General features: G+C 42.6%; 1 protein-coding gene across 1 annotated transcript in view; it reads right to left on the bottom strand.

Annotated features, from left to right (window-relative positions):
* The window catches only part of CPE (carboxypeptidase E), a 292,738-nt gene that overhangs the window by 152,730 nt on the left and 113,641 nt on the right, over positions 1-26,367 (bottom strand). Inside the window, exon 2 of the mRNA XM_069243945.1 lies at positions 7,624-7,820. Coding sequence (XP_069100046.1) covers positions 7,624-7,820 — 197 coding nt within the window. The remainder of the gene's footprint in view (positions 1-7,623; positions 7,821-26,367) is intronic.

The following is a 26,367-nucleotide window of genomic DNA, read 5'->3' as shown; positions in this document are numbered from 1 at the left end:
TGTGTCCCTTTAGCCACACAGTAAATCAGCCACCTGACCTTTAGAGTCCACGTCTCTGTCCTCGGGATGCCACATTATGCCTGGCACCAGCTAATGGATGGGTGTGACTCTGTGCTACTCCCTAACCAATAGGGTAAAATTTCCTGAGGGCACCCCAAGACACTATTTCAGCAGTTTCTATTTACCCTACTGCAAACAATACCACAGTGCACCTCACTCTCAAAATAAAAGATGGGGAACATCTACTTCCCTTGATACGAGCCTTTGTGCCTACCCACATGCGTGCCCAACATAACAAGCAGTCCACTCCTCTGTGGTCGCTCAAAACCACTTCTGGGGTAAGCTTTCCTCCCACTGGGTTTGGTGCCAGCCTCAGTAGACAAAGGCTGGAAACTTCCCAGTTGTCATTTGACATTTACTTGTAATAGGGCAGGCCTCGCTGAAGTAAATTAAGTTCCTGGATCCACCCTAGTGGACCTTCCTACAAGGGGAAGAAAATACTCCCTACCCAGGTCATTGTCTCTGCTCTTGGAGAAGTCTTCACACATCGTTCACTCCTCATTCAGGCCAAGTAGAGGCTGGGCAGTGGCTAGACAGCTAAGCTGCAGCAGTCTTAGGCATGATAAAGTTTACTTTTTGAAGGTGCCATTTATCATATTGGTAATAATCCAACTTCACCATTAGACTGGCTGTTTATTAGTTTTAAAAATAAGAGTTTGAATGGAGTCTGTAGCTGATACAGGTCAAAAGTTATAAAATTAAGTGTATAATCTATACTTTGATGTTTGATATGTGTCAGTTTATCAGTGACAATGTTGTTTTGGGCCTAGTCACTGGAGGAACATGCAGTTTCTAAGATCATGCATTTTACACTCTTAAATACCATGCACCCTACCTTGTGGGCAGCAAGGTATGCTTAGGGGTGACCTATTTATTATTTAAAAACAGGCTTTCCCACCTCTCAAATGGCTACTTAGATGGCCTGTACAGCAGGTTTTAAGCCACTGCTGTCAGAATACACAGGGTAGGCCTGATGCCATGATTTAATTGCCACTGCAGTGGTTGGCTCGGTAGGTGATACAGTCCACAGGTGGCATTTAACTTCCAGGCCCTGGGTATATCTTCTATACCAGATACCAGGGACTTATAGGAAAGTAAAATAAGTTGATTATGAGGGGGAGCACAGTCACTTTACTCCACTTTAGAAAGGCTAACGTGGACAGGATTTTAAGAAAAACAAAAATGAGGTCTAGAGAAAAGTAAAGTATCTTGAGTGACCATGCACAGAAGGTGGATTTCGTACAATCAAGTTCTCAGTTTCAGGGAGGAAACTGTCCTGCAATCCAGTCTTTTTATGTTACGGAGGTTTAGCACATTACCAGAGTAAGGACAGTGAGAGTAGCCTCCATAATGGAGAGAGGCTAAGAGCTGGGAATGCCTTACTAACTCAACACTAGGAAAAGTGCTTAGTAATGGTCCAGGTGCCAAGACCCTGCACTTACCTACTGACCACTTTCTGGTGATGAAATACATTCTCTTTCACTCTAAATGTGTTCTAGTCACTATCAGGTGGACCTTATGTGGATGGGAGCGGACAGAGCAGAAGCTTGCACCACATGACAGGTCTACAAGCATAAAATGTAAAAGTTATGCAGGTCAGCTGTTGTGAATGATTGATGGCATGACACTCATGGCTAACAGCTGAAGAGGTGCGCCATACAATATCCCTTCTGAAAAAAAGGTTGTAGAGAGAAATAGAAAAAAATGCAAAACAATTTATTGACGTAAAGCTCCAAGTAAGGAAAACTGCTAGGTGAGACAAGAAGGTTCAAATTCATACATTTCTGCAGAGGAAAGGAAAATGGTTAGGGCACGTATATGGGCAAGTATTGTGTATGCTCACAAAGTTTTGCATTAAGAGCTATGGAAGTATTCCTAAGCCCATTAACTAGGTGGTTGGGTACCTACAGGCTAAGAATGGGAAAAACCTGGATTGTGAATATATCTATTGTATAAAGGCACCTAGATCTACGACACAGTCAATACACTTTGGGAAATAAAATAGCTCCTTATGCCACTCCCGACTACGGAACCCTACAGTCTCAACATTCAATTCCTGCTTTTCTAAGAGCATATTCAATAACAAATTAGGCTCCCTTTGGGAACTTAACGTCACCTATCATTCGACCCCTCCCCCTTTATTTCTCTATCGTATATAGGCTCAGATGTTGAGACACTGCTCAGAAGTAAGTTATAAAGTTTAATTAACACACTGTTTGGTAGCCCAACCTTATATATACTTAACTCTCTGTGGATGTGACTTTCAGAACTGAACACCCGGCCTCTGATTTCCCCCTTTGCACTATTCACTCTACTCCGATAAACCCTCTGGTTCTTCCTACAGCTTATTACGTTGCTCTGGTTAACGCTCTTCGGTGCACCAGCTACATTAACTACGAGTCTCTTCCACTGTTTCAGCTGCTCCACAAATGAATGAGCCCCTAACGAATCCGATGTAATTTCTACAACTTTTCTAAGTTACTTCGAGTGTTTTTCGATTTAACCCTGAGGATAGTGAAACGGTGAAAAGAGAAACAGTGAAAAGCGACCGAATATCGGAGGCAATCATAGATAACCGACAATAGCAAGAAAAAGAGGAAAAGCTGCGCAATGAGCATGGTTTGCCACGTGAATCCTAGACAACCAGGGGCGGTGTTAACAGTGGTCACAGTCGCTATTTCTGTTCGACGAGCAGGTAAAATATCACTTCTACAAATATCACTTGTAAATTTGTATGTCACCACTTGGGGGAGCTGCTGCGCCGTGCAACATTATAAATCAGTCGGCGTAATGCAGCGCTACGCTTAGATACAGGAAATGGTTTCCTTGGACAGAAGTTGGAGGGCGTAGCTTCAAGACCGCGAAGACCTTTCTCTTCCTTACACCAATGGCCACCTTAATAAGATTAGTATTTGTAGAGTTGCTCAAAGTTGTTTTCATGCACTACTGACGCACCCGGTTGTGGCTATCTAAAAAAAGTTAACTTTTTTCTGAAGGACTTTAGCTACCAAAAATGCTATATGTCACTATTGGGGTTCATTTCCAATGTATGAGGGGGATTAACTAGTACATCATATAGTCAGGGCCACATGAATTCTGCGGGTCCGGCGTTTTCTCATAATTATGGATCTATCATATTTGCCTTATGATCTACCACATGATGTAGAACTTGCAGATTTCAACAAAACGTATCTACCTCAAATCGATCAAAAGGGAGTAATAGAAAGCTCAACACATGGTGCTATGAAGGTGAAACACTTTGTAAAGGTTAACCTGTCCCCTTCAGTTGTGGATCGTGGTTTTCAGGTGTAAACTCTTACTAGTACGGTCAGACCTTTGCCCCGGCAGTAGAGCTCTCTCATATAAAATGTGTCCACTGTTTGCACTGTGCTTGGATCTTAAAGGTGCAGTCAGTCTATTAAGGGTAGACACAGAGATCCGAAGACTGCGAGTGTACCTGCATTTTGAGAGAAACTCAATGCTTCTGTACTTCAGATCATAGGCACTGGAAGTGGGAATGCGGGGGGTACTGCAGCAGTCTCACATTAACCATGTCGGAGTTCATAAGGTGAATGAGCAATGAAGATGCCCTGAAATCAACTGTGCAAATGTTTTAGACTATATCTGCAGTTGGGAAAGGTTAAATTGAGCAATTTTTTTGCAATCCTGAATTGTAATGGAAACAAAGCTTTTAATGGGATATGAGCAAATTAATATAATGAGGCCCTCATTATGAGTTTCATACCGCCATCAGGCCGCCTGTGCGGCCAGAACACCGCCGTCCCTATTAGGAGTTCATCACAGGGCAGGCGGGCGGAAAAAGTGTTTCCGCCCGCCGGCTCTGCGGTGAGCAGGGCCTTAATATTGACGCCGGCTCATAATCGAGCCAGCCCCAATCTGGTGCTGTGGCCGGTGCAGCAGCACCAGTCACGCTTTCCACTGCCCATAATTCAGGCAGTGGAAAGCGCGACAGGGCTGTCCATGGAGGCACCTGCCCTCCCCATGCCAAGCGCATGGGCAGTGCAGGAACCCCATGGGGCCCCAGCACCCCTTTTCCACCACCCTTTGCATGGCAGGGCTACCATCATGCAAAGGCTGGCGGAAAGGGGCCTTGTGAAGCATTGCCCTCGCAGATTACAACTGCCGAGACAGCTAGGCTGTCGAATGGTGGCAGTCCGACCACAATTGTAACCCTGTGGTCTAGTGACCGCTAGGGTCATACATAATGAGGCCCTTAGTGAGGCCTAAATGAAATATTTGCTGAAATGTGATTTTCACACATTACTGTTTAAATGCTTTATAGTTTTATGAGTAAAACTGAATCTCTGAGCAAATTTGGTAGCCATTTCAATGGAAAAAGTGCTGTCTGTAAGAGACGGTGCACTGTCGCACCATGCTTTAGTAATATATTCGCAACTGTGTGCCTAAAAAATGCACCACCAGACGCATACTTTACCTGCACCACCAGATAGATCCCACACTGTTACCACTCTCCTGCTGAATACATTTGCTATCCCACTTCTTAGTGTGATGCTTGGATTTTTCACAATTCCTGTGACTTCCGATGTAACATTGATGGCAGTATCCCAGCTCTGGAAATTGTTCCAGCACCACTGCGTCAGAGCAGTGACTGCTTGATACAAGATGGTGAATCATCTGCACAATGCAAAGTCAGACTGCACCACAGCATCAACGACTGTACTGTAAGAGGCAGGACAGAGTACTTGGCACCCAGATTGGTGCTGCCAGCTAGAAGTGCATGGAAGCCCCTCTCTTACACTTTATAATCACTTGAAGTACACGTCTGTGCCAGAGGCACCTCAGATTGAGAGTACCGTTACAGAAACAGGATGCAAATTATACCCCGTTGAGCAAATCTGGTTCTCCTCCTTTTCTTGTTAGTAAGTGGAAAGGAGGTGCTTATGTTTCAGGGAAACTGGCCTTTCCCAAAAAAAAACACCAGAAGAGTTTAGACGGAGGACAAAACAATTCCTGGGCAGGCGTCTGACAGTATCCGTTGGACACAAGACCGGACAGAGGGAAAATGCAGAATGTACGAGCTATCCTTGTGGGTTTAGGTAAAAACGCATCATCCTATAGTGGCTGAGGCCTATAAATGATGAAAGCAACCCTGGTACTACCAGGGCAGTGCTGTGGAATTTATAGTTTTGTTGCTCGGTGTCTTCATAGCAAAATGAGCTGCTGGCATGTGTGCAGACATGGCGGGTGTACTCCCGCCATCAGCTCATGGCGCAGATCACCCAACAAAACTCTAAGCCAAAGATTGGGCTGTGTCCTGTGCCAATTTCTTAATTTCTTTGTGAACACGTCATATCAAAGAAGTGTGAAATGTCCCTTTTCTGAGAGGCAGACCTGCTTTGGCTCAAGAGGAGAAGTTGATGAGAACATGGCACTGACGGGAGATGAGATTATCGAATAACTTCGTGAAAGGTCCCGCAGAATGTACTTGGACAATCTACCACTGCAAATAGCTCTCCACGCAAAAATCAAGTTAACAAACACGTACTCCAAAGGCACCCTTCTTTGTTGTGGGACAAGATAAATAAAAATGAAAAAAAAAATACAAGAACAAATCCAGGGGTTCAATTGCAATCACGTGCGGTGTAAAGCTTTCACCAAAGCTACAAGCCAGAGGGAAATGCGAACCTAGATTAGACGTTAATCCTCACAAATCACAGAAAACCAGAAGTGAAAAGTAAAACAGATAGGATGGGATACATGCAACAAAGGCGAGCATGCTTGGTACCGACTAGGTAGATTTGATTTAGTAAGTAGGTAGAGTCGTATATTTCCATCCAGCCACAAGGTGGCGCAACGGCCTTACTTTCCGCTACAGGCAACACAAAAAACGAGCCCAAAGATAAATGTAAACAATTATGCGTGAAAAGACTGTCTTGTAATTTTTGTGTGACATTTATTACCCTTATGGGAGGTGCTGAAGCCCTTGCACCCGCGGTAGCATGCAATGTCTTGAGGAATGTGTGGTCAGAAGGGTGTTGCCCCTCTTTTGATCCTAGGTTGGAAGTGTTTCCAAGTCATGAGTGATGACTGCCATGGTGCATGCAGTTCTCGTGTTATAGGGCACAGCGGTAAGCAATGGATGAATGAAGAGAAGTGAGAAACGGACGCTCAGTACACATTTTTTTTGTAGGGTGGCAGCCTGGATAGGCAGAGTACCTTTATGGTGTTCTTGTATTACAGTTCATCTTTTGTGGTTACGGTGTAGGCAGGGACATAGCTTGGTCAGTAGGGTTCGGTGAGTGTGAGCTTTAGATTTCCCAACAATCACACTGGCATATAATGTTAAAATACATTGGGGCATATGTATGAGCCCTTTGCGCCACATTAGTGCCATTTTGTTTTGCGCCACTTTGTAAACCTTTGCACCACATTATACCTGGGCCAGACATAATGTATGTGAGGGGGGGGCTCCGGCGTTAGGAGGCCCAGAAAAAAGGTGCAGTGCAATCTCTGAGATTCCACTGTGCCATTTTTAGAGTAATTTTTAACGCCCGCCTAAGTCAGGCATTAAAATGACACTCCCATTGTTTCCAATGGGCCTCCTTTCACTTTGCAGGATTAGCGTCCAAATTTTTGCCGCTAATATTGCAAAGCATCAAACTTGCATCAAAATTTGTGACACTAGTTCCCTAACATGCACCATGATGCACCGTATCATAAATACGGCGTACGCATAGTGGCGTTAGGGGGGGCGCCACTTTTCTTAAATCTGGCCTATTACATGACAAGCAGGGCGCATGAGGGGGCTCAAGGGGGAGTGGAAAGGGAGACAAATGAGGATTGGTAGGGGTACTAAGTGAGAGAAAACACAATATTTTGTAAAACAACCAACATTTTTTTAAAGTCATTCACAACAGGGAGGGAGTGTGTGTGCGTTTTTGTCTGTGTTTGTGTAACAATTCCTGGTGAAATCCGACTGACACCTCACCATACTCAACTGAAAGCGCCTGTACCCAAATATTTACCAGAAAATAGATTTATTAGGGGGGTGTAACACCCAAAACACCCCCTTGAAGTTACACTTCTGGGTGTAGGGTCATCCATTCTAAAGTCCAATGGACCTCACCAGGCATGGGTAAGAGCCACGGGTCACAGTGGAGCGTCAGAGACCTGTCGTGATATTCTGTATTACAGTAATTTTTTCTGTGAATTTCATTGGGTGATCTCAAGGAGCAGTCCTAGTATGTTACTATCAAGGGCCTGCAGGGGTAAATTTAATTAAAGACCTTTAATGGCTAGCAGTGAGCAGCAGTCCTCTTCAGAACATGGTGACCACACGTCCATAATTTGTGGACCGAGGTCGGCGAATATTCAAGGCCAGGTACTTATATTTGTAGGTTATCCAGAATACATGGTTTACCTGATGGTCTGATGACGAGGCAGCGGTCTCGTGCCTACAGATGTAAATGGACTTCCCTCAAGTCGCACCGTACCATTGTAATCCGAGTTGTGTCATTTCCTTAATATTTTCTTTGTACCCCTAAGGGAATGTAAAATGTAGACGTAAAGCGTCTCACTAACCTGTGACGCCGCCTTCTCAAAGCCATCGGGGTTCAGGGAGGGCATGATGTGGATGCGCGTGCTGTGGATCAGGTTGATAATCGTCTGGTTGCCCTTCTGGTACTCGTTGCAGAGGTACTGCGCCAGGAATATGAGCAGCTCCCTGCCCACCGCCTCGTTCCCGTGCATGTTTGCCACATACTTGAATTCGGGTTCGCCTGGAACAGAAAGACAACAGCGTGGCATTGGTGGAGGAACCCTGGTAAACTCGAGGCACGACGTGTGACTAACCACGGGAAACACAAATCCCTGTAAAAGGAAAACAGTTCATTCCTGTTAACATATGACACGTTCACACACAGAGCAGTTAGATGTGTATTTATTGCAGACCGAGCTGCAGGCAATAGGCCGAAGTTTCCAGTTCCTTGCTGGTGAGTAGCTTTTCAGTAACTGATCAACACAGCTTTCTACATTGTAACAACTTACTCAGAATTGCACTAATAGTGATCCACTTTACAGAGCTCACCATGGATCAAAATGCCTATAGGAATGAATCCCCAACACAACACATCTCCTCCTTTAACAAGACAAAATATATATATATATATATATATATATATATATATATATATATATATATATATATATATATATATATATATATATATATATATATATATATATATATATATATATTCAGCAAATGTAAATAAGCCCGTAAACATTAACTAAAATATGTGCAGAAATATAATACATTAACTAAAATATTACACACTGTGTGCAAAGAAAACCTTGACATTTCTTTGGTTTAACAATAAGTCCTCCATATTTTCCAGTTAAAATTGTGTCACACCAACCTGGTGAGACAGAATATCCCGGTGTACTGGTAGCAGTACTCATAATAGCACTAAGCTCTGTAACATGTTTTGTGTTTCGTAATCATCCATCCAATCAAAATTATGCTCTCAGAAACTTCCATTTTCACAGCCATGTCCACGCTGCACTCTGATAATCTGCACATATGCCACACTTTCCCATCACTCAAAAGAGCTGAGTTGCAAAAACGTTAATTGGCTCTCAATGGTTTGGCGTATTTACAATATCCTTTGTGGAATTTTGTTGTTGTACTTAACTACGACCCATTCACCAGCTTCCAAGTCCACTTCTTTAACACCCCGATTACTGTTATACCATGATTTAAATGATTTAATGGGGGATCCACATTGAAGGATGTCATTGCTTTGGCTCAAACCGCAGAGTTAACTGGGCGCTATGCAAAGGCAGTTGTTAAAGAAAGACGTGATAAGGAGGCAGATGGCGGTGACGGCCAGTAATTTTTAGGAGGAAGGGGGACGGTTGGGACATATAGGCACACATTCACACACACACTTATTCATTCACACAAGGGTGCACACACACATCCATTCACAGCACTCATTATCAAATATTCAAACATACATGCATGCACGCACCCAACATTTAAAAATAAATCATACACACAAACACAGAGTGGGATGGGGTCAATGAGACTGGTGACCCCATCCCACTCTGTGACAAGTTGTCACTGATTAACTCTTGGCTCTAGGTGCTTCAGGGCTTAAAACTGAAGCACCCAGGTCCGAAGCAATCGGTGATGTTCCTCATCGTCATGAGGAGAGGGCCCAGAGGCACCTTTGCTAGTCTGAAGAGGTCACGCCCACAGGGCTGTGACTTCTTCAGCCCAGCCAAGTTGAGCTCAGGCAGCCGGGGTTTGCGCAAATAGCACATGTCTAGTTCGTGGCTGCCTGACCTGAAAATGAACAGTGTCTGTGAGGCTGACCTTTGCTCAGCCTGACAGACACTCTTCGTGAGGGGCAAAAGGTAGGGGGGTCTGGCAACTCAGCCCCAAAGGACAGGCCCAGACTGGTAGTTGGTAAAGTAAGTGGAAGTAGAGGCAGCAAATATAACACAATTACAAAATACTCACATGAATAAGACAAACAAAGAAGTAACAAAATGGAAGAGAAGGGTAATGATAGTGAGATACATATCTGTTGCAGACATGGGAGTGCTTAGCATCTTGCCTTCCGTTCAAAATGTCCAGCTAGGAATCATAAATGTTCAAAGCGTGGCATTATTGGCCATTTTGCAAGAGTTTGTATGAAAAGCAGTGTGAATAAGGTTAAATGCATCCAGGATGAGGAGAACCGTGAGTGTGGCTTAGCAGTAGACATTGACAGAGGATGTGCAGTCTGTGTGGAATAAAATATTCTAGGACTAAACTGTTCAAGACACATAAAACCTATTTGTGAACTGAAAGTTGGGGATGTGAAAGTGGACATTATGGCAGACTCTGGCCTTCTTTACACTATTTTTAACAAGGTTGTGTGGTTAAGAATATTTGTTGATACGTTAAGTGAACACTTAGGAAAATCACATATAAGAGCCACATGGTGATAGTATTTCTATGATTGTGTATGGATGACTTGCATATGCCGCAAAGGATGGTCCATCTCTGCTTAGGTGGATGGGTGGATCAGGGAGTTCTGGGAATTATAATAGGTCCTGAAGGTCCAGAACCTTTGTTGTAAGTAAGAGAAGAAAATGTTGTGAGGAAAAAAATATTAGAAAGGTGTCATTTCAATCATTGTCTGTAGTGGTAGTGCTCTACCACACCATGCATACTTCACTCTACACAACCCAACTCTATTCCAGTCCAGTCCACTCTACAACATTCTACTCCACAACACACTAAGGGGCGCCACTTTGTAACCTATAGTACAACATTATACCTGCAGCAGGTTTTATGTGGTGCAATGGGGCGTTCCCCCACAGGAGGGCCAAATAAATGGCACAGTGAAATTTACAAGATTTCACAGCGCCATTCTAGCATCATTTTTTGACACCTGCTAAGGGCAAGCGTTAAAGTGACGCTAGTGCATTAGCCTATGGGCCTCCCTGTGCTTGGCTGGAATAGCAACAACATTTTTGTTGTTAGTCCAGCAAAGCACCACAATAGCATAAAAGATTCTGACGTAATTGTCCTAACGTGAGCCATAGTGTGCTGTATGGTAAATACAGCACTACCATGGTGTCGTTAGGGGAGCGCAGGGTGATGCAAGGATACTGCACCATCAGAGCCGATGCGCCAGTTCCTTGTAAATATGCCCCTTAGACCACTCCACGCCATTCCTCAACATTCTATTCTACTGTACCCCCCCTCCACTACACGCCACTCTACGCCACTCCACTCTACGATACTCCACTCTACAACACACTATGACACTCTACCTCACTCTATGCTACTTCACATGAGGCCATTCTACTCCTCTCTACACCACTCCACTCTATGACACTCCACTCCACTCTATGACACTCTACTCCATTTTACTCTACTCCACTCTTCAACAGTCTACTGTAAGACACTCTACTCTACAACACTCTATGACACTCTATGCCATGCTTCGCAACTCCACTTTGTCACTTTACTCCACTTTACTCCATTCTACAGCACTCCACTACATGGCACTCCACTCTCCAACACTTTACTCCATTCAATGCTATGCTACTCTACGCCCCTTCACTCTATGTCACTCTATTCCATGACATTCTACTCCACCTTATGCCACTCTGCTCCACTCTATACAATTTCATTCCATTCTGTGACACTCCACTCTACTCCATAACACTCTGCACCCCTCCACTCTATGACACAACATCCTACGACTCTCTGCTCCTCTCTACACCACACCACTCCTCGCCACTCCACTATAAGCTGCTCACTCTACACCACTCCAATCCACTCCACTCCACTCTGATAATCCCTCTACCACACTCAACTCCACTCCACTCTACAACACTCTACTCCACTCTATGCCTCTCCACTTTATGACACTCTATGACACTCTACGTCACTTTATACCACTTCACTCTAGGCCACTGTACTCCAATCTATGACACTCCAATTTAGGACACTTCACTCCATAACACTCCACTCCATGATACTCCATTCTGTGACACTCTATTCCATTTACTCTGTGACATGCTACTCTACGACACTCTATGCTACCTCTCTCTAAGCAACTGTACTTTACTCTACTCCACGGCTGTCAATGGCATTCTACGACACTCTACTCTAGGACACTACACAACACTCTATGCTATTCTATTCTATGCCACCCTACAGCACTCTATGCCACTCTAGGCCACTCCAGTCTACTTCACTCTACGCCACTCTCCAAACTCTGTACCACTCCAATCTGCAATACTCTATGCCACTTTACTTCACTCTACACCACTTCACTCTATGCCACTTCACTCTGTGATACTTTACACTATGCTACTCCAATCTACGGCATTTCACTGCACTTTATGGCACTCCACTCTACCACATGACACTTGACTCCATTCTAGGACACTTTACTCCACTCTATGCCACTCTATTTCAATCTAATGCCACTCTACTCCACTCTATGGCCCTCTACTCCACTCCACTTTTTGACCCCCCACTCTACAACACTCCTCTCTATGCCCCTCCACTGTATGCCCCTCCTCTCTATGTCCCCTTTACTCTATGCCCCTTCACTCTTTGACACAGCACTCTACTGCACTCCACTCTATGACACTCTCTTCCACTCTATGCCACTCCACTTTACACCACTCCATTCTACGCCACTCTACTCAACTCTACAACACTCTGCTCTACAACACTCTATGCCACTCCACTCTATACACTCTACTCCACTCTACAAACCTTTAATCCACTCTACAAGGCTGTATTTCACTCCATGCTATACCACTCTATGCCCCTCCACTCTACAAAACTCTACTCCAATCTATCCATTCTAGGCCATGACACTGTATGCCCCACAACTCCACTCTAAGCCCCTTCACTCTGTGCCCCTCCATTTGATGCCACACTGCATCATTCCACTCTACAACACTCCACTCAAAACCATCCTACTTCACTTCACAACACTGTACGCCACTGCACTTTATACCACTCTACTCTACACCACAAACTTTCAGCCATGCCGAGCAGCAGCCACTCTGGTGTACAACATGGCTAAATCACATTGGCAAAGCCAATAGCTCTTACATAGGTGAGACCTATTGGCTTTGCCAGTGCTTGTTTATGTTAACACTTTGCTTTTACCTCACTGTGAATTTTCCGGCAGTTTCTAAAAAAGTGTGAGCTTGACCCAAAGGTATTTGGACCACATTACATGAGCACCAGTTACATTACACATGGTCACATTCATTTTTCTATAAGCACAGGGAAATTAAGTGGACTGCCCAGAATCCGAGTCTCGAGACTGGTTCCCCAGTTGCAAAGGCTGCAGCTCTGGTCGTAATGCCATATCCGGGGTAGAGGGAGGGTGGCAGATAGGTCACAAAAAAGCTCGACTCGTTTTGGGCTCGAGGTTCCAAAAGGGCCTTCAGTTGAGCCAGAGCCAAACATCAAGGTCGAGCTCGGTTCGAGCTTTCAGGGGTTTGCACCCCTCTAATCTGCTGTGCAGCATCTCAGACCCACCCAGCCACAACTTAACAAAGCGCGAGCTGGCGTTTCAGAAGACGAGCCATGTGTCTGTCGGAACCGCTCTTGTAATAAGTTCCTGTGGACTGTAGTAAAATGGAGGGAAATGTTTAAGGCTCTGTCCTCTCAAAATTGATCTGATTGGCAACTACATTTTAATTGCGAAAACAGAGCTGGCGCAAGCGAGAGAACCAGTAATTTCCTGAATTATTTGCTTATCTTGGTTTAAACCATTAGGGTATCGCGGGATAATATATATTGCACATATGGACTAGAGCAACCCTAAAAGATTAATCAATGGTTATTTCTTCTAAAATGTCCCTGTTTAAAAATACATCACATTTTCAGGGTTTACATGTCAAATGACGTGTGTTTGTAAAATATTGTAAATCAATACGGCTACATGCATAATTCATCATTGACTAACGCAGGTGCAAAGCTATGACCCTTGATGACCTATGGATTTATCGATTTAGATGAACTGAGATCGCATGTCTCGTTTTTTACCAAGCAAAATGTATGCCACAAACACTTCCAGTAAAGCAGTGTCCGCGTCAGCGCGCTAGACAGTGGGGGCAGCGGTGCCGAGAAACGCTCTCTTATTTTCAGATAAAGGAGGCGAGACTTGGCCTCAAACACTGAGGGTGGATTATGCGAACTGGAGATGGTGTCTGTGGTTAAAGCTTGCAGCGAGGCGTCCGAGGTGTCTCTGTGGGTGTTACCGCGGCACAAACCCCGCTCTTCTGTCAACTAGGTTACATCAATTTCCATTTATAGCAAGGGCGCACAGTTGCCTCATAGTTAGCTTTGCACTATAGGTGTACACACACACATTCTGTGTTGGAATTAGAAAAAAAATTACTCTGGGAACCCAAATTGGGGCGTCAAGGAGCTGCAATAGGCCCTGTGTGGAGAGAACGTATTGCTGGAGAATAAAACAAGGCAGCAGCCCCCTTTCACAGGCCAGTCCCTAGCTGGCTACATCAAAGCAGCGACTTGCCTCAGAACACACATCTCCGCCCCTCCTTCGGCTCGCCTGAATCACCTTAGCTCTGTCACACCAGTTCCAAGTTGTTTGGTGGGGATAGGGTGTTGATGTGTGTGGGCAGGGGCTGATAGGGTGGTAAAAACAGTGGCTGCCTCTAATCCAAGGAAAAGGGGCGCTGCTGTTTGTAAGACCTTTTTGCAGACAATTCTTTTCACCCCTCTGAAGACTGGTGGCCTGGAACTGGGCCCAGCTCGGCCATGCCAAAAACCGGCCCTGTCAAGGTGTGGCTCAGAAAGATGAGGGGGGTCACGAAGGGTAGACTCGTGAAAAACAGTGTCGGACAGTCAACGTGTACATTTATTAGTGAAAAACTGTGGCCCAAAGTGCTCTAACTTTACTTTAGAGTATCTCACGGGGTTAAGACACCTTCTGAAGAGATCCTTGTGTCCCCAGTAATTTTCAGGGGATAATAATAAAATTGTTAACATAACTCTGGTGGTTACCTTCTGGTGAAGGCAGTTGTTTGTTTAGTAGAGATTTTTTTCTCAAAGTAGCACAGAGGGTTAATATGCCTGCTGCAAAGCATATCGTGTAATATGCAGATCACAAAGGTATATTTCATGTAGGTGGGCAAGTGGGTTACTGCTTTTAATACAGATTTGTTTTGTTACATGCAGGTCATAAGTTACAATCATTCAAATGTAAAATACTGAGTTATGAACCTGCATCAAGGAGCTTTATCCAAACTGCAAGGCATGGGTTTAGAGCTTTATTTAGTTTATTCTCTCTTAATCATTATTCTGAGGTTGCTAAAAGGGGTTCCTTTGGGTAGTAATAATTGACACTCTGTCAATCAATCAGTATTTGTAAAGCGTGGCTACTAACCCGTGAGGGTCTCAAGGAGCTGGGTGAGGGAGGGGACCTAAAAAAAAGTCGATTCGTTTGAAAAATGTGTTTTTTGTGCCCTTAACAATGCACCCTGCTTCTCTTTCCACTGCCTCTTGAGCGCCTCTCGTGTCCTGCTTCTCATATATTGTGTTTTAACAAGATATCCCAGGGTGACTGTTGGGAAATCTGACGCTCATAGCCCACCCCTCACATATTATTGACCAAGCTATGTTCCTGGTAATAAATTAACTGCTAATGCAGCAAAGTGCTGTTGTTTACCAGTTTTTGTTTGCAGCTAATCCTGTAAAGTAGAAAGGGGGTGGTGGGTGTCTGGAAAGGAAACAACAACCAACAGCAGTTTTGATGATGATTGGTTCTGCACTATAACTGCACAGAAAACATTCCGATCTTTCTCAGTTGTCTAAGAGAGTTTATAGCTTTATGTACGATCAGGAAGAATGAATGTCAAAAAAACCTAAATGGTAGGGGTAGCGGAAGTGACATCACACACCCTGTGGCCTTAACATTACATTAGAAGACGCCATATGACCATTGATCCAAATGTACCCAGGAAGTGATGTCATATGACCGTAATTCTGGTGACAGCACAGTAACTGATATCGTTGAAGCTGCATTAATAACTGCATTATTGCTATAACAACAAGGCAAAAACAAATGCTTATTTTAAACACTGGCTGGTATAATATGGCAGGGGAACTTCACGTTTCTCTTTGCATTATATGAAATATTATGAGCATGTCCGGAGAAGCACTGGGAACCTAAATTATTTATACCACAAAAAGTTATGATTTTACCTAGTTTATACCACAACCAAATATGGATTGATAAGTGATAGGAAGGGGAAAAAAGATTTTAAAAAACAATGAATTAACAGGCATTGACCATACATATGGATATTAATTATCTTATCTTACTGGTTTAAATTATTCCTTATTGTGAAAAGATTTTGTTTTATGATTCATTTAAAAGACACTATCACTCATCGCGAAGCATAAAGGTGAAAGTTTTATTCCACAAAATAATTTTTCATGTATTTACAAAAATAAAACATTGGAAGAACTTGTTTAAAACTTATGTTTAGTCATGTTTTATTTAATCAGAAGAGTTAGCAATGCACTGTTGAATTTATTTATTTACAAACCCTAAAGCAGAATGTCCCTGTGGAAGCTGCAGATAGTAAATAATGTTCATAGAGACATTTTTTAGCTACTGTTCTTGAAGTGATGGCTGATGAGCTTAGAAAGTGGATGAGCGTAATGCTTGCCCTGAATGTGTTAAAAGAGAGTGAAGCAAGCCCGGCTTCTTCAAGTAGTGCATCTTAAATCCCAACTTTCACATACATTTGCTAAAATCCATCGGATTAGTATCGTCGCAAAGTCTTTCACGATGTGTAAGGCAAATGCAACCTGATGCTCTCCATGAGTGACCCAATTGTTTAAACAAATGTGCAATGAGTGTCCCCATATTTCAAAAATATCCTAAATTGTGCGAGGGCCAGCATTCTGTGGCACCCATATGCCCAGGGCACCCCTTTTGGCCAAACAGGCCAATAGTGCCACAATTTTGCCATTAGTGTCATTCATATACCTTGTGCCATGTTTATAACAAAAATTAGCTCTAATAATGATAGGGCCAGCATTTTGTCATAGTAGCCCCCTGTGCCATACTTGTCCCGCCTTACATCAAGAATGAACTCCAATCTGCCAGTGCCAGTCAGCGTTTTCCAGAATTTTCATTTTTCCATCGGTGCCTCATGCCAAGTATTATTTCTAGCATATCACTGCCAGCATTTTGGCAGAGATGCCTGCTAATACCTGCAGCATGCCCGCACCAGCATTTTGCCATTGGTGGCTTTATAAGTCAAGAATTGTATGCCCAGGCCATTGGCAGACTCACAAGAGTAAACCCCATTTCATCACTCGCGCACACTTACTCCAACTCATTCTTACACAAGGTAACCCTTTTTAAGCCTATTGAGACTGAGGGTCCTTCAAGAGCTGCAGCTACCATTATGGAATAAATCCTCCTTGAGTGGACACATTCATGTATCTCCCGCTTTGGTCTTTACAAGGTTCAGTGTTCTGTGCAGCCCGTTTATATTACAGTAATAAAGTGAGGAATGGTGGCCGCTCTACACCTTCATATGCTGAGCAGATAGATTACAGTCCACGTGCAGTCATATTCTAAGCAGTAGTATTCGTCTGCATTCCAATCCCCTGCATGTAAACGAGGAGCATGATTATGTAAACTGCCAGAAAAGTGTAGGCATCAAGAAGGTACATAAAGTGTAATTCTGGATTGAAGAAAATGCGGACCTTTCTTTTGAAAAGCTCTATGACATTTACACAAAATCTTGAAGTGAGCATGTGCTTGCACAGAAGGACAGTGCAACTTACTTAGATGGGAAGAAACTGAAGAATGGAATGGTATGTTGAATGGCACCCTACCAGCTCAATTATGAACTAGCTGAAGTTGAGCAATAGCTTTCTTTGGCAAGCCCAGTAAGAGACAGTTCCCATAATCAATGCAAGCTAAAATAACAGCTTTCACCACTATTTGATGTGAGTCATTAGGCTAGAATGTTAGGGTTTTGTGCAACACATGAAGGGAAAAACAAATAGTGAAAGTTGATAAAGTTGATCTGTTTAGAGAAAGAGCAAGCCACATTGATGACAATTCCTAGATTGCTATCTGAGTGCCCAGATCCGTAGGCCACCGGGAGACTAAATCAAACAGGACTCTACAAATATTATTAGCTCTGGTTTCTCCATTGAACTTCAAAGAATGGCTTTCCATCCAGGAGGCACCTCCAAGTAAACAGGGAGGCAAAATCAAAGGAGACAAAGAAGTATCTTCAGCATAGAAAATTACAGCAAATCCAAAACTACAGATGACATGATCCAGTGGAGCCAAAAGATGTCAAACAAAGTAGGGTTCAAGGATGACTAAAGGATGTAGGACTATTCACAAACAGTGTTTTGTAGTACTTAGCAGTACTAGAATAGTAGTGCTAAGTACTAGAAATGCTATGCACTGACCTACACGTGGAGATCTACGCCTCTGCCTCTCCTATATTTGATAAGCAGAAATGTCCTCCCCAAATGCAAAGATCTGCGCATATGTAAATGTATGTTTAAGTAGTAAATGTGGGAGGGATGGGGGGAAGTGGCTGGCTTATGGACAATATTTACAAGTAAATAGGAGGGTTTATGGAGGAGTAAGGAGGAGTTAAGGGATGGCCAAGGAAGGGCTTAGAGAGAGATATGCACCCACCTACAAAAGAGTAACCCCATTTCCAACCAGAAACTGCACTTCTACAGTTACTGCAGCCAAATAAAAGCCAAAACTGTTGTAAATGTGAAATGTATTGTAAATGGAAAAACTACAATTAAAATATGAATTTCAAACTGGTCACTATCAAAGCCTGTATTTATGTCTTTAACTTTACATGCAGAAAGACTAATCAATTTCTAAACAATGAGTGTAGACCAAGTCAGCAAAGTACTCCCTGTTTACATTTCACATGCTATACTTCATCTTTTTTTCCCTAGGATAATTTAATTTGTCCTAGATGTTGTGTATAAGCAATGCATGTCTCTTGTGTAGTGCATAGTGTGAAATTAGTCACTTTCAGGTATTGGAATTAATTCAGGTAGTGGGTGGGTGTTTATGATGGGCATGATTGAGGGCTTTGGAACTGAGGCAGAAAACAGTACCTGAAAACAGTACCTGAGTGAGTCATAAAGATGGTCACACTACATGCAAATAATCCCTGCCTCTCACCTCTCTGTAAGTTTCTAACCGAGTGATTGACTGAAGAAGAAAGCAGTGTGGGGGAGAGGTCATGAGTGAATGAGACACTTTGAAGACCACTGCATTTTTCACAGACATTATTAATGTTTAATTCTCCGTCTTATGCTTAGAGGATTGAAACATTTTCAATTCTAAGCAATCACAAAAAAATCATTGGACCTCATTTACAAACTGCATTTTGTAGTGCATACAGAGGCGCTACTACACAATTCAATTAACAACCTTACGAGTGTAAATTCGTATCTTCATATGGGGGAATCTCCCTATAGTAAAGTATAGGAAAAGTAAAAAAAACGTTATTAAACGTGAAAAGAATTAGTACAAGTATTTTAATGATACATATTAATGTAAATTAATGTTATATATTTATTTTAAATGTAGGACAAAATATAAAATGCTACAGCACTATTAACTCAACTTTGAATAAAATAATCAAGAAGCTTAAATATATTACATTTAATTCACTTTTTAAAAAGTGTATTTAAAAAATCCCACTTAAAGTAAAATGTTTATATGTTTGTTATACTAAAGATTACAAAAGGTTAGGTATGCAATTAATTTCAAAAAACTATTTTTTAGAAAATAATGTTACATTTAAAAAAAGATTATTAAAATAATTTATATTAAAGTAAATTTAAAATATATTTAATTTGTTAACATTACATTTATTTTATATATATGCATATATACAAATTTGAAATAATGTATTTTGGGTTCTATAGTAAGTTCCTGCCTCCATGATTTTGTGTAGGAGGGTGTTGTAGTATCATTGGTTGGCCATGTGCGGTGCTGGCCTTACCACGGCTTCCTTTTGGCAGTAGAACAAGGTCACTTTGCAATCAGATTTTGTGAACAGCCCAAACGAAGTAGTTACTAAGAAGTGGAAGAGTAAATTTACTAATAGTAAATGTGTAGATTTACCTTTATGCATAGGCCCTATTGCTGTTACTCATCTACTTGATACTGCAAACAAGCCTTGGCAAAGCCAATAGTGTGGGCTTCCTTTAAGTGTTTCCATTGAGGTGCTATATATCTGGCTGTGATAAACAGAAAGGTACAGCAAAACTCAGGTGAAAAACTGAGTGAAGCCCAGGATTGTAGTTCACATATGTAAGTCATGTACCTAATTACATAACCACGCCCCTTAGAAAGGATTCCTAGTTACACTTGTTTGGCCACTTTTAGAGACCCATCCTACATTTGCTACGGGTGCTTTAGTACATATAAAATACATGTTATTATTTTAGGGATATATTTACCTTTTTCCTGAAAGTCGACGTCCACTGCCTACACTCAAAGGTCAAATTTACTATTCTAAATTTAGTTCTAGAATATTTGGGGAAAGTGCAATTTTCCCCAAAATTTTCCAAGAAGCTTATTTAAGCTAGGAATAACTAAGTGCATATGTATCATGAGTGTCAAAGGGTGAAAGCACTGCTTCCCTGAGGAGCCTGCATTCACACCTGCTTTCAAATTGTCTGTGAGAGCAGATGCAACTTTGAGGAGCAAACTAACTACATACATGAGCATTCAATGTGTGGAGTGCAAAATGTTGCTACCAATATTTCTTTAGTGCCCTTTATAGTGTCTAGCTAAGCAGCTGGAGGTGAGCAGAACCACCCATGATCCCACATAAGAGGGTTAGGGCTCCAAAAGAATAACATTTGTCTAACTGCTTCCTAAAGCACTGTGACCTAACTAGCTGTAAAAGAGGCACTTTGTGCTGTGCATGAAACCTACAATGCAATTAACAATAACATAATGCTCCTGATAATTGTCATGCTGTAAAGTGTACAGTTTTATCATTCTGCGAAAGCTTTCAACAACAAAACGCCATGAGTGAACATAGGGGGAGTAGGGGGGACATGTAGCAGGAACATGTAGTAGGAACATTCCACCTTGATGTTTAATATATACTGTTGTTTAGCCCCACCTCGCCCGCTCACACACCAACCGCCTTCACTATAGTCTGTGGAGGAGGTGAGGGGAGTGGTGCATTTTTCATTTAGTCTTAACATTTCAAGAATTTCTTGTACTTTTGTGAAGGAATTTAGGGGCATATTTAAGAGTGCCTAGTACCACTGGAGCATCACTTTTTTCTAAATATGAATTGTAAGTGTTGTGTATATGTTCTACATATTGTATTGCCCCAACCAACACAACATGTCAAAGGGAGCTGTTACAATTTCTCTGGGGTTAGGAGCTGTGGGATGGAAATGCAAACAAAATACACAACAGCAGGGAGCTACTAGTCAAAGGACTACATTTTCGGCAAACATTGAATTTCATCTGCAGTGTTAGACACTTGTCTCACTGTTTACTTCAACGACCCTTCTAATAAAACGCTTTCCAAAAATATAAAAGTCTAGATTAGTGGTTCCCAACCTGTGGTACGGGAACCCCTGGGGGTCCGCGAAGCCTTCTCAGGGGGTCCGCGACCACTTAGAAAAGGGGGTCCCCAGATTCCAATAATGATTCACTGGAGGTCCCCAGATTCCAGTAATGATAAAGTGGGGGTCTTCAGAAGTCAAAAGGTTGGGAACCACAAACCTAGATCAAAACTATTACCATGCCACACTACCACTAGCTAGAAATATGACCACTTGGCGATCGAAACCCTGTAAAATGTTGCTGCTTACAATGTTTATTAATTTTCTTTTTAGGAAAAAAACAACATATGCATGCATGAATGTGCTTTAGAGAAGGTAGTAAAACTCAAATTGCAAGGTAGGCCTACAAATAGCAAGTTACTTAAAATAAGCGTAAAGCATGGGTAGAAAAGCAGTGTAACTCACAAACGTTTAACTGGACCTCCAGCATACTAAGAACTGTGATGCAATATTAATCGTAGGTAGTACTAGGATCATAACATAATTTTGATTATTTTATTTGACTCACGAATGAGTGCATTTTGGATGGGGATATTTACCTTTCATATTATATTAGAATGGAGGGGCTTTGAAAGTCTGAGATGGGACAATACAAGGTCTAGAATTTGTTTTTTTGAGAGGTCCATGATCCAAAAGGGGCTCCCCTCTTAAAGTATACTGTCAATTTTTACTCTCTTTTTGACTCTGTTGATAGAATGATGACTTTAAAAATTGTCCTCTCTTCCCAGAATCCAGAGTAGCATTCTTACTGTGAATGTGATGTGTTAAGTGTATTCAAAAGAATGGTAAATCAGACTGTGCTGTTGATGTAGTCTTTCTGGTGACACCCATTTACCCACCTATTCATCCAGTGATGCACTTACCCATCAATCCATCAATGCACTCCATGCCAACCATTCATCCAAGCAATTATTTGTTCATGCACTAAATCTGTCACTCATTCATCCATCCATCCAAGCGCTGACTCATTCTCAGCTTCATGCACTCATCAACCTAAACACCCTCACACTCAAACTCGCCAGGCACAGAAGAAGCGCTTCCACGTATGAAATAGCCTCACACCACAAACAGGAGCGTCTGTTGTCTCCTAATCGGAACATAACAGACAGAAGTTATTGAAGGGAAAGAAAAGCTTCCGAGTTTGAAGAGCAGACAGAAAAATAATAAATATAATTTATTTTCTTCAGGGGGCACGCATGACAGTAAAATCAATGGTCACCAGGGCTGCAAGAGAAAAGAGACAGGGAGGGATTATAAACAAAAAACAATGCATGGCTGTAAAAATGGTTATCTGCACGGTTTCAATTCACCTTCCATCCATTAGACATGACTGCAGCCTGTTCCTGTACAGCCTAAACCAAAGCTTAATACAGACCCTGTTAGAGGCTGATTCTTCTTGCAGACTGCACCAGTAAACAAAAATAGAAGAAGGACTTTTGAGTTAAATGTTTAGATTCCAGAGGTAGTATAGCAGACTGAAAGTGTAGTCAACGCAAATGAGACTCTGCCTTTTGTTAGCTTTGTAAGAGGGATCACAACTGCATATTCAAACAGGGATTCACCAGCAGCAATGATCTTATGACAGACACTCCAGAAATCCATCAAAGGGACATTCCAGTATCGAAAATAACACTTTATCTTTGAGAATATAAGGGTTTTCCTTTTTCCATTATTAAAAATAGAGACATTATTTTAGTAATTATTCAGACAGGGGATGCACCCCTACATTAAATACTTTAAAAATAAACCACTATCTATCGTTCCTCTTTTACTGGCCCACCCCGTACAGATTCTGTTGCTTAATGAAGTGGGTTGCCCCTGCGGAGACATCACTTGCTCTACAGCAACTGATTTTCTTTCACATTAGAATGGTAGGTGCGGAGAGAGCCTGGCATGACCAGCCTGTTAGGGTTACCACAATTTAAGAAACTATCCCAAATGTCTACCCCTTTTCCCTCACCTGTCTTGTGTTTTAAATATCAGAGACTCCATCCACACTTCACACCCATGTTGGTGAGGGCCATCTATGAACTATGAGACACTCTGGCAGCTCAGCACGATAAAGATAAATGCTCAGGTATCTTCTCACACTGTCCACTTCATTGACTGCCTGGAAAGCTGGAAAGCTTGGCTGATGGGTTGACTACAGCATCCACATACAGCTGGTGATCACTACTCACTCTCCTTAAGGCTGTACCTGGCCTTACATCAATGTGACAGCTTCCCTGGGTCATCGGATCCAATACTGTAGAGGAAAAGGGACCTGGGAGTGCCTAGATATGTGTTATTGATGCTGTAATCAATGGTGCAAAAGAGCAGGGCTATAGGGTCATATAAGCTGGTGCTGTTGATTGTCATAATGATGTCGACATTGACCAAAATATATACAATGGTGTCATGATAAACAAGGGTTGCCAACTTTGTTTATAGCCAGGCACAAATAGTACAATACAAGGTATTGCCAAATCCAAACAAACCATACGACCAAGCAAAAATTTAGCCAGGCAGCGAACAAATCATATGTGTTAATTTTGTATGTTTCCTTTGCAGACCCAACCGAAAATCCAGGCCCAAACTGGTTGGGTCTAAGAAGAACAGGTGTCCACTTTGTGAAAGACGTGATCCTGTACTGCAGCCATGTCAAGAAGGTATCCAGTGTAAGAAGACTTTTGGGTTTCATATGTTTGGCCTGGGCACACACGTGCATACTTCTTAATGTCACATGACTACCTCTCAGCATGACACAAACACATGACAGCCTGAGACTGTAAATGCCATTTCTGGGCCACAGACATGAAGATCCTGGAATCCAGAATAACTAAACAAAAACTAACGAACAGAAGAAGTCCATTAGTTCAAATGTTTAAACTCTCACGAAATGATAGTATTTAACACGTACATACTTTAAAATTCATCATTTATCCCTGTTTAGACATAACTTTTGCAGACAAACTACTCCACCACCCCTGCGCAACCTTCAATAGATTTATTTTTTTGCTGGCTAAATTCACTCAGTCAGTAACCCAGTACTGGATTTTTCCAAAATGTCTTGATTTCAAATATACTGACCCCAAAAGGGGATGGCTTGGTGGGAGCAGAAGAAGATTTAGGAAGGACAATGTCTCCCATACAGTAACATAGGAATTGCCTTGAAATATATTTTAAGTGTAATTTCCCATTGGGAGCAGATAGAGATATGGAGTTTGGGGTCACTGAACTCACAATTTAAAAATACATCTTTTGGTGAAGTTGGTTTTTAAATTGTAAGTTTTAAAATGCCACTTTTAGAAAGTGGTCATTGTCTTACTTAACTATTTGGTGCCTCTGCCTGCCGGTGGAATACACGTCTGGGTCAGGATGCCAGTTGGGCTGTTTGTGAATTCACTCTAGACAGTCACACAAAGAGAGCTGAGGTGTGCCCTGCCTATCCTGATGGGTCTTCCTGAACCAGAGTGCTGGGAGGAGATGTCACTTGCACCTGAATAGGGTTGTGCCTGTCCTTACACAAAGCAGTCTCCAACCCCCTGGAGTGTGTCTGGGGCTAGGGCAAGAAATCCAGGGTCTTGTGCACTACAAATACTTTTCTTTGAGGTTTTCCTACGTCAAAGGTTGAAATGGGTGACCCCACATAGTTGAAATCCTTCTAGACTGGGGACATTCTGTAAGGAAAATCGGAGCTGGATGCTGAAGGAGGGACTGCCACTCTGCCTGTTGCTTTCCTGTGCTGGCCTGCTGCTAGTTGCTTCTGTCCTAGGAGTGAAAGAACTGGACATTTCTTTCTACATCCTGCTTCCAAAGGTTCTCCAAGGGCTTGGACTGTGCTTGCCTCCCATTAAGAAGTCTCAGGGACATCAAAGACTTAGAGGGTTATTCTAACTTTGGAGGAGGTGTTAATCCGTCCCAAAAGTGACGGAAAAGTGACGGATTTACCACCAGCCGTATTACGAGTCCATTATATCCTATGGAACTCGTAATACGGCTGGTGGTATATCCGTCACTTTACCGTCACTTTTGGGACGGATTAACACTCCTCCAAAGTTAGAATAACCCCCTTAATCTGCTATCACCGGGCCTCTCTTCCTGAGAGTCCTGACTTGCCAAGTGGTGCCAAATTCAGTTCCTGTGCCCTTGGGAGTGAGTTCTGGTGCAACCAAGAAGAAACCAAGTAAATTGACTCCAGAGCGACTTCGAAACTGGTGCCACTGTCCAACTCTGTGCTACTGCCTGCACCTGAAGCCGTAGTCCCCGCTGAGTGCAACGACCGCGACCGACACCGCTGGCCCGACGCCACTGCTGCACCTCCAAAGTCCTGTTATAGCATGAGTCTTGAGTGTTGTGTCACTGAGGTCCGTGACACCTGACTCCCCCACCTGTGGTGTGATCATGACCCTGCACAGTCGATGTCTTGCATCTTGACCTGCAGGATTCATTAACCCCCACCTTGAGGTAAGGGATGGCCGCCTCATCACCAATGCCTGCAACTGTAAGAAACCAACACCTCACCTCCCCTGCCTAACAGCAAGGAACCAACAAATCACCTACCCCCTAGCAGTAAGGAACCAACACCGCACCAGCTCCAGCAACACATCACCTCCCTGACTCTGTGCAATGTCTTTGTTTCTTTGTTTTCCAAGGTACTGTATCTGGGGTCCTGACCGGACCACACTCCCTTGTGAGTGGGGCAGACTCTTGGAAACAACTCCGTTAACACATCGTGATAGCCCCAGTTGGAGCTATTATGTTTATAAGCACTATATAAGATTTAATCTTTGAAAACTCATATAATTGCTTGTGTATTTTGGATTTTTGTCATTGTGGTGTTGTTGTACTCAGATAAATATCAGCTATTGAAGCTATTAAAACTGGTATGGAGTACTTCTGTGGTGTATTCACTGTGTTACTGTGTGTGTGTGTGTGTGTGTGTGTGTGTGTGTGTGTACAAATACTTTACACATTGCCTCTGAGATAAGCTTGACTGCTCCTGCCATGGTACCAAGGAGGTGAGCAGGAGTTACCTTAGCTGTGTGGCTCCTTTACTCTGACTAGAGTAAGGGTCCCTACTTGGATAGGGTGCAAACCACTACCAACTAGAGACCCCATTTCTAACAGCGTTTAACATAAATGAATTCAATTTGAGAAGCTCCTCATGT

Source organism: Pleurodeles waltl, chromosome 1_2 (assembly GCF_031143425.1).
Source record: "Pleurodeles waltl isolate 20211129_DDA chromosome 1_2, aPleWal1.hap1.20221129, whole genome shotgun sequence".
Classification (NCBI taxonomy): domain Eukaryota; kingdom Metazoa; phylum Chordata; class Amphibia; order Caudata; family Salamandridae; genus Pleurodeles; species Pleurodeles waltl.
This window is presented reverse-complemented; position numbering and strand designations above follow the sequence as displayed.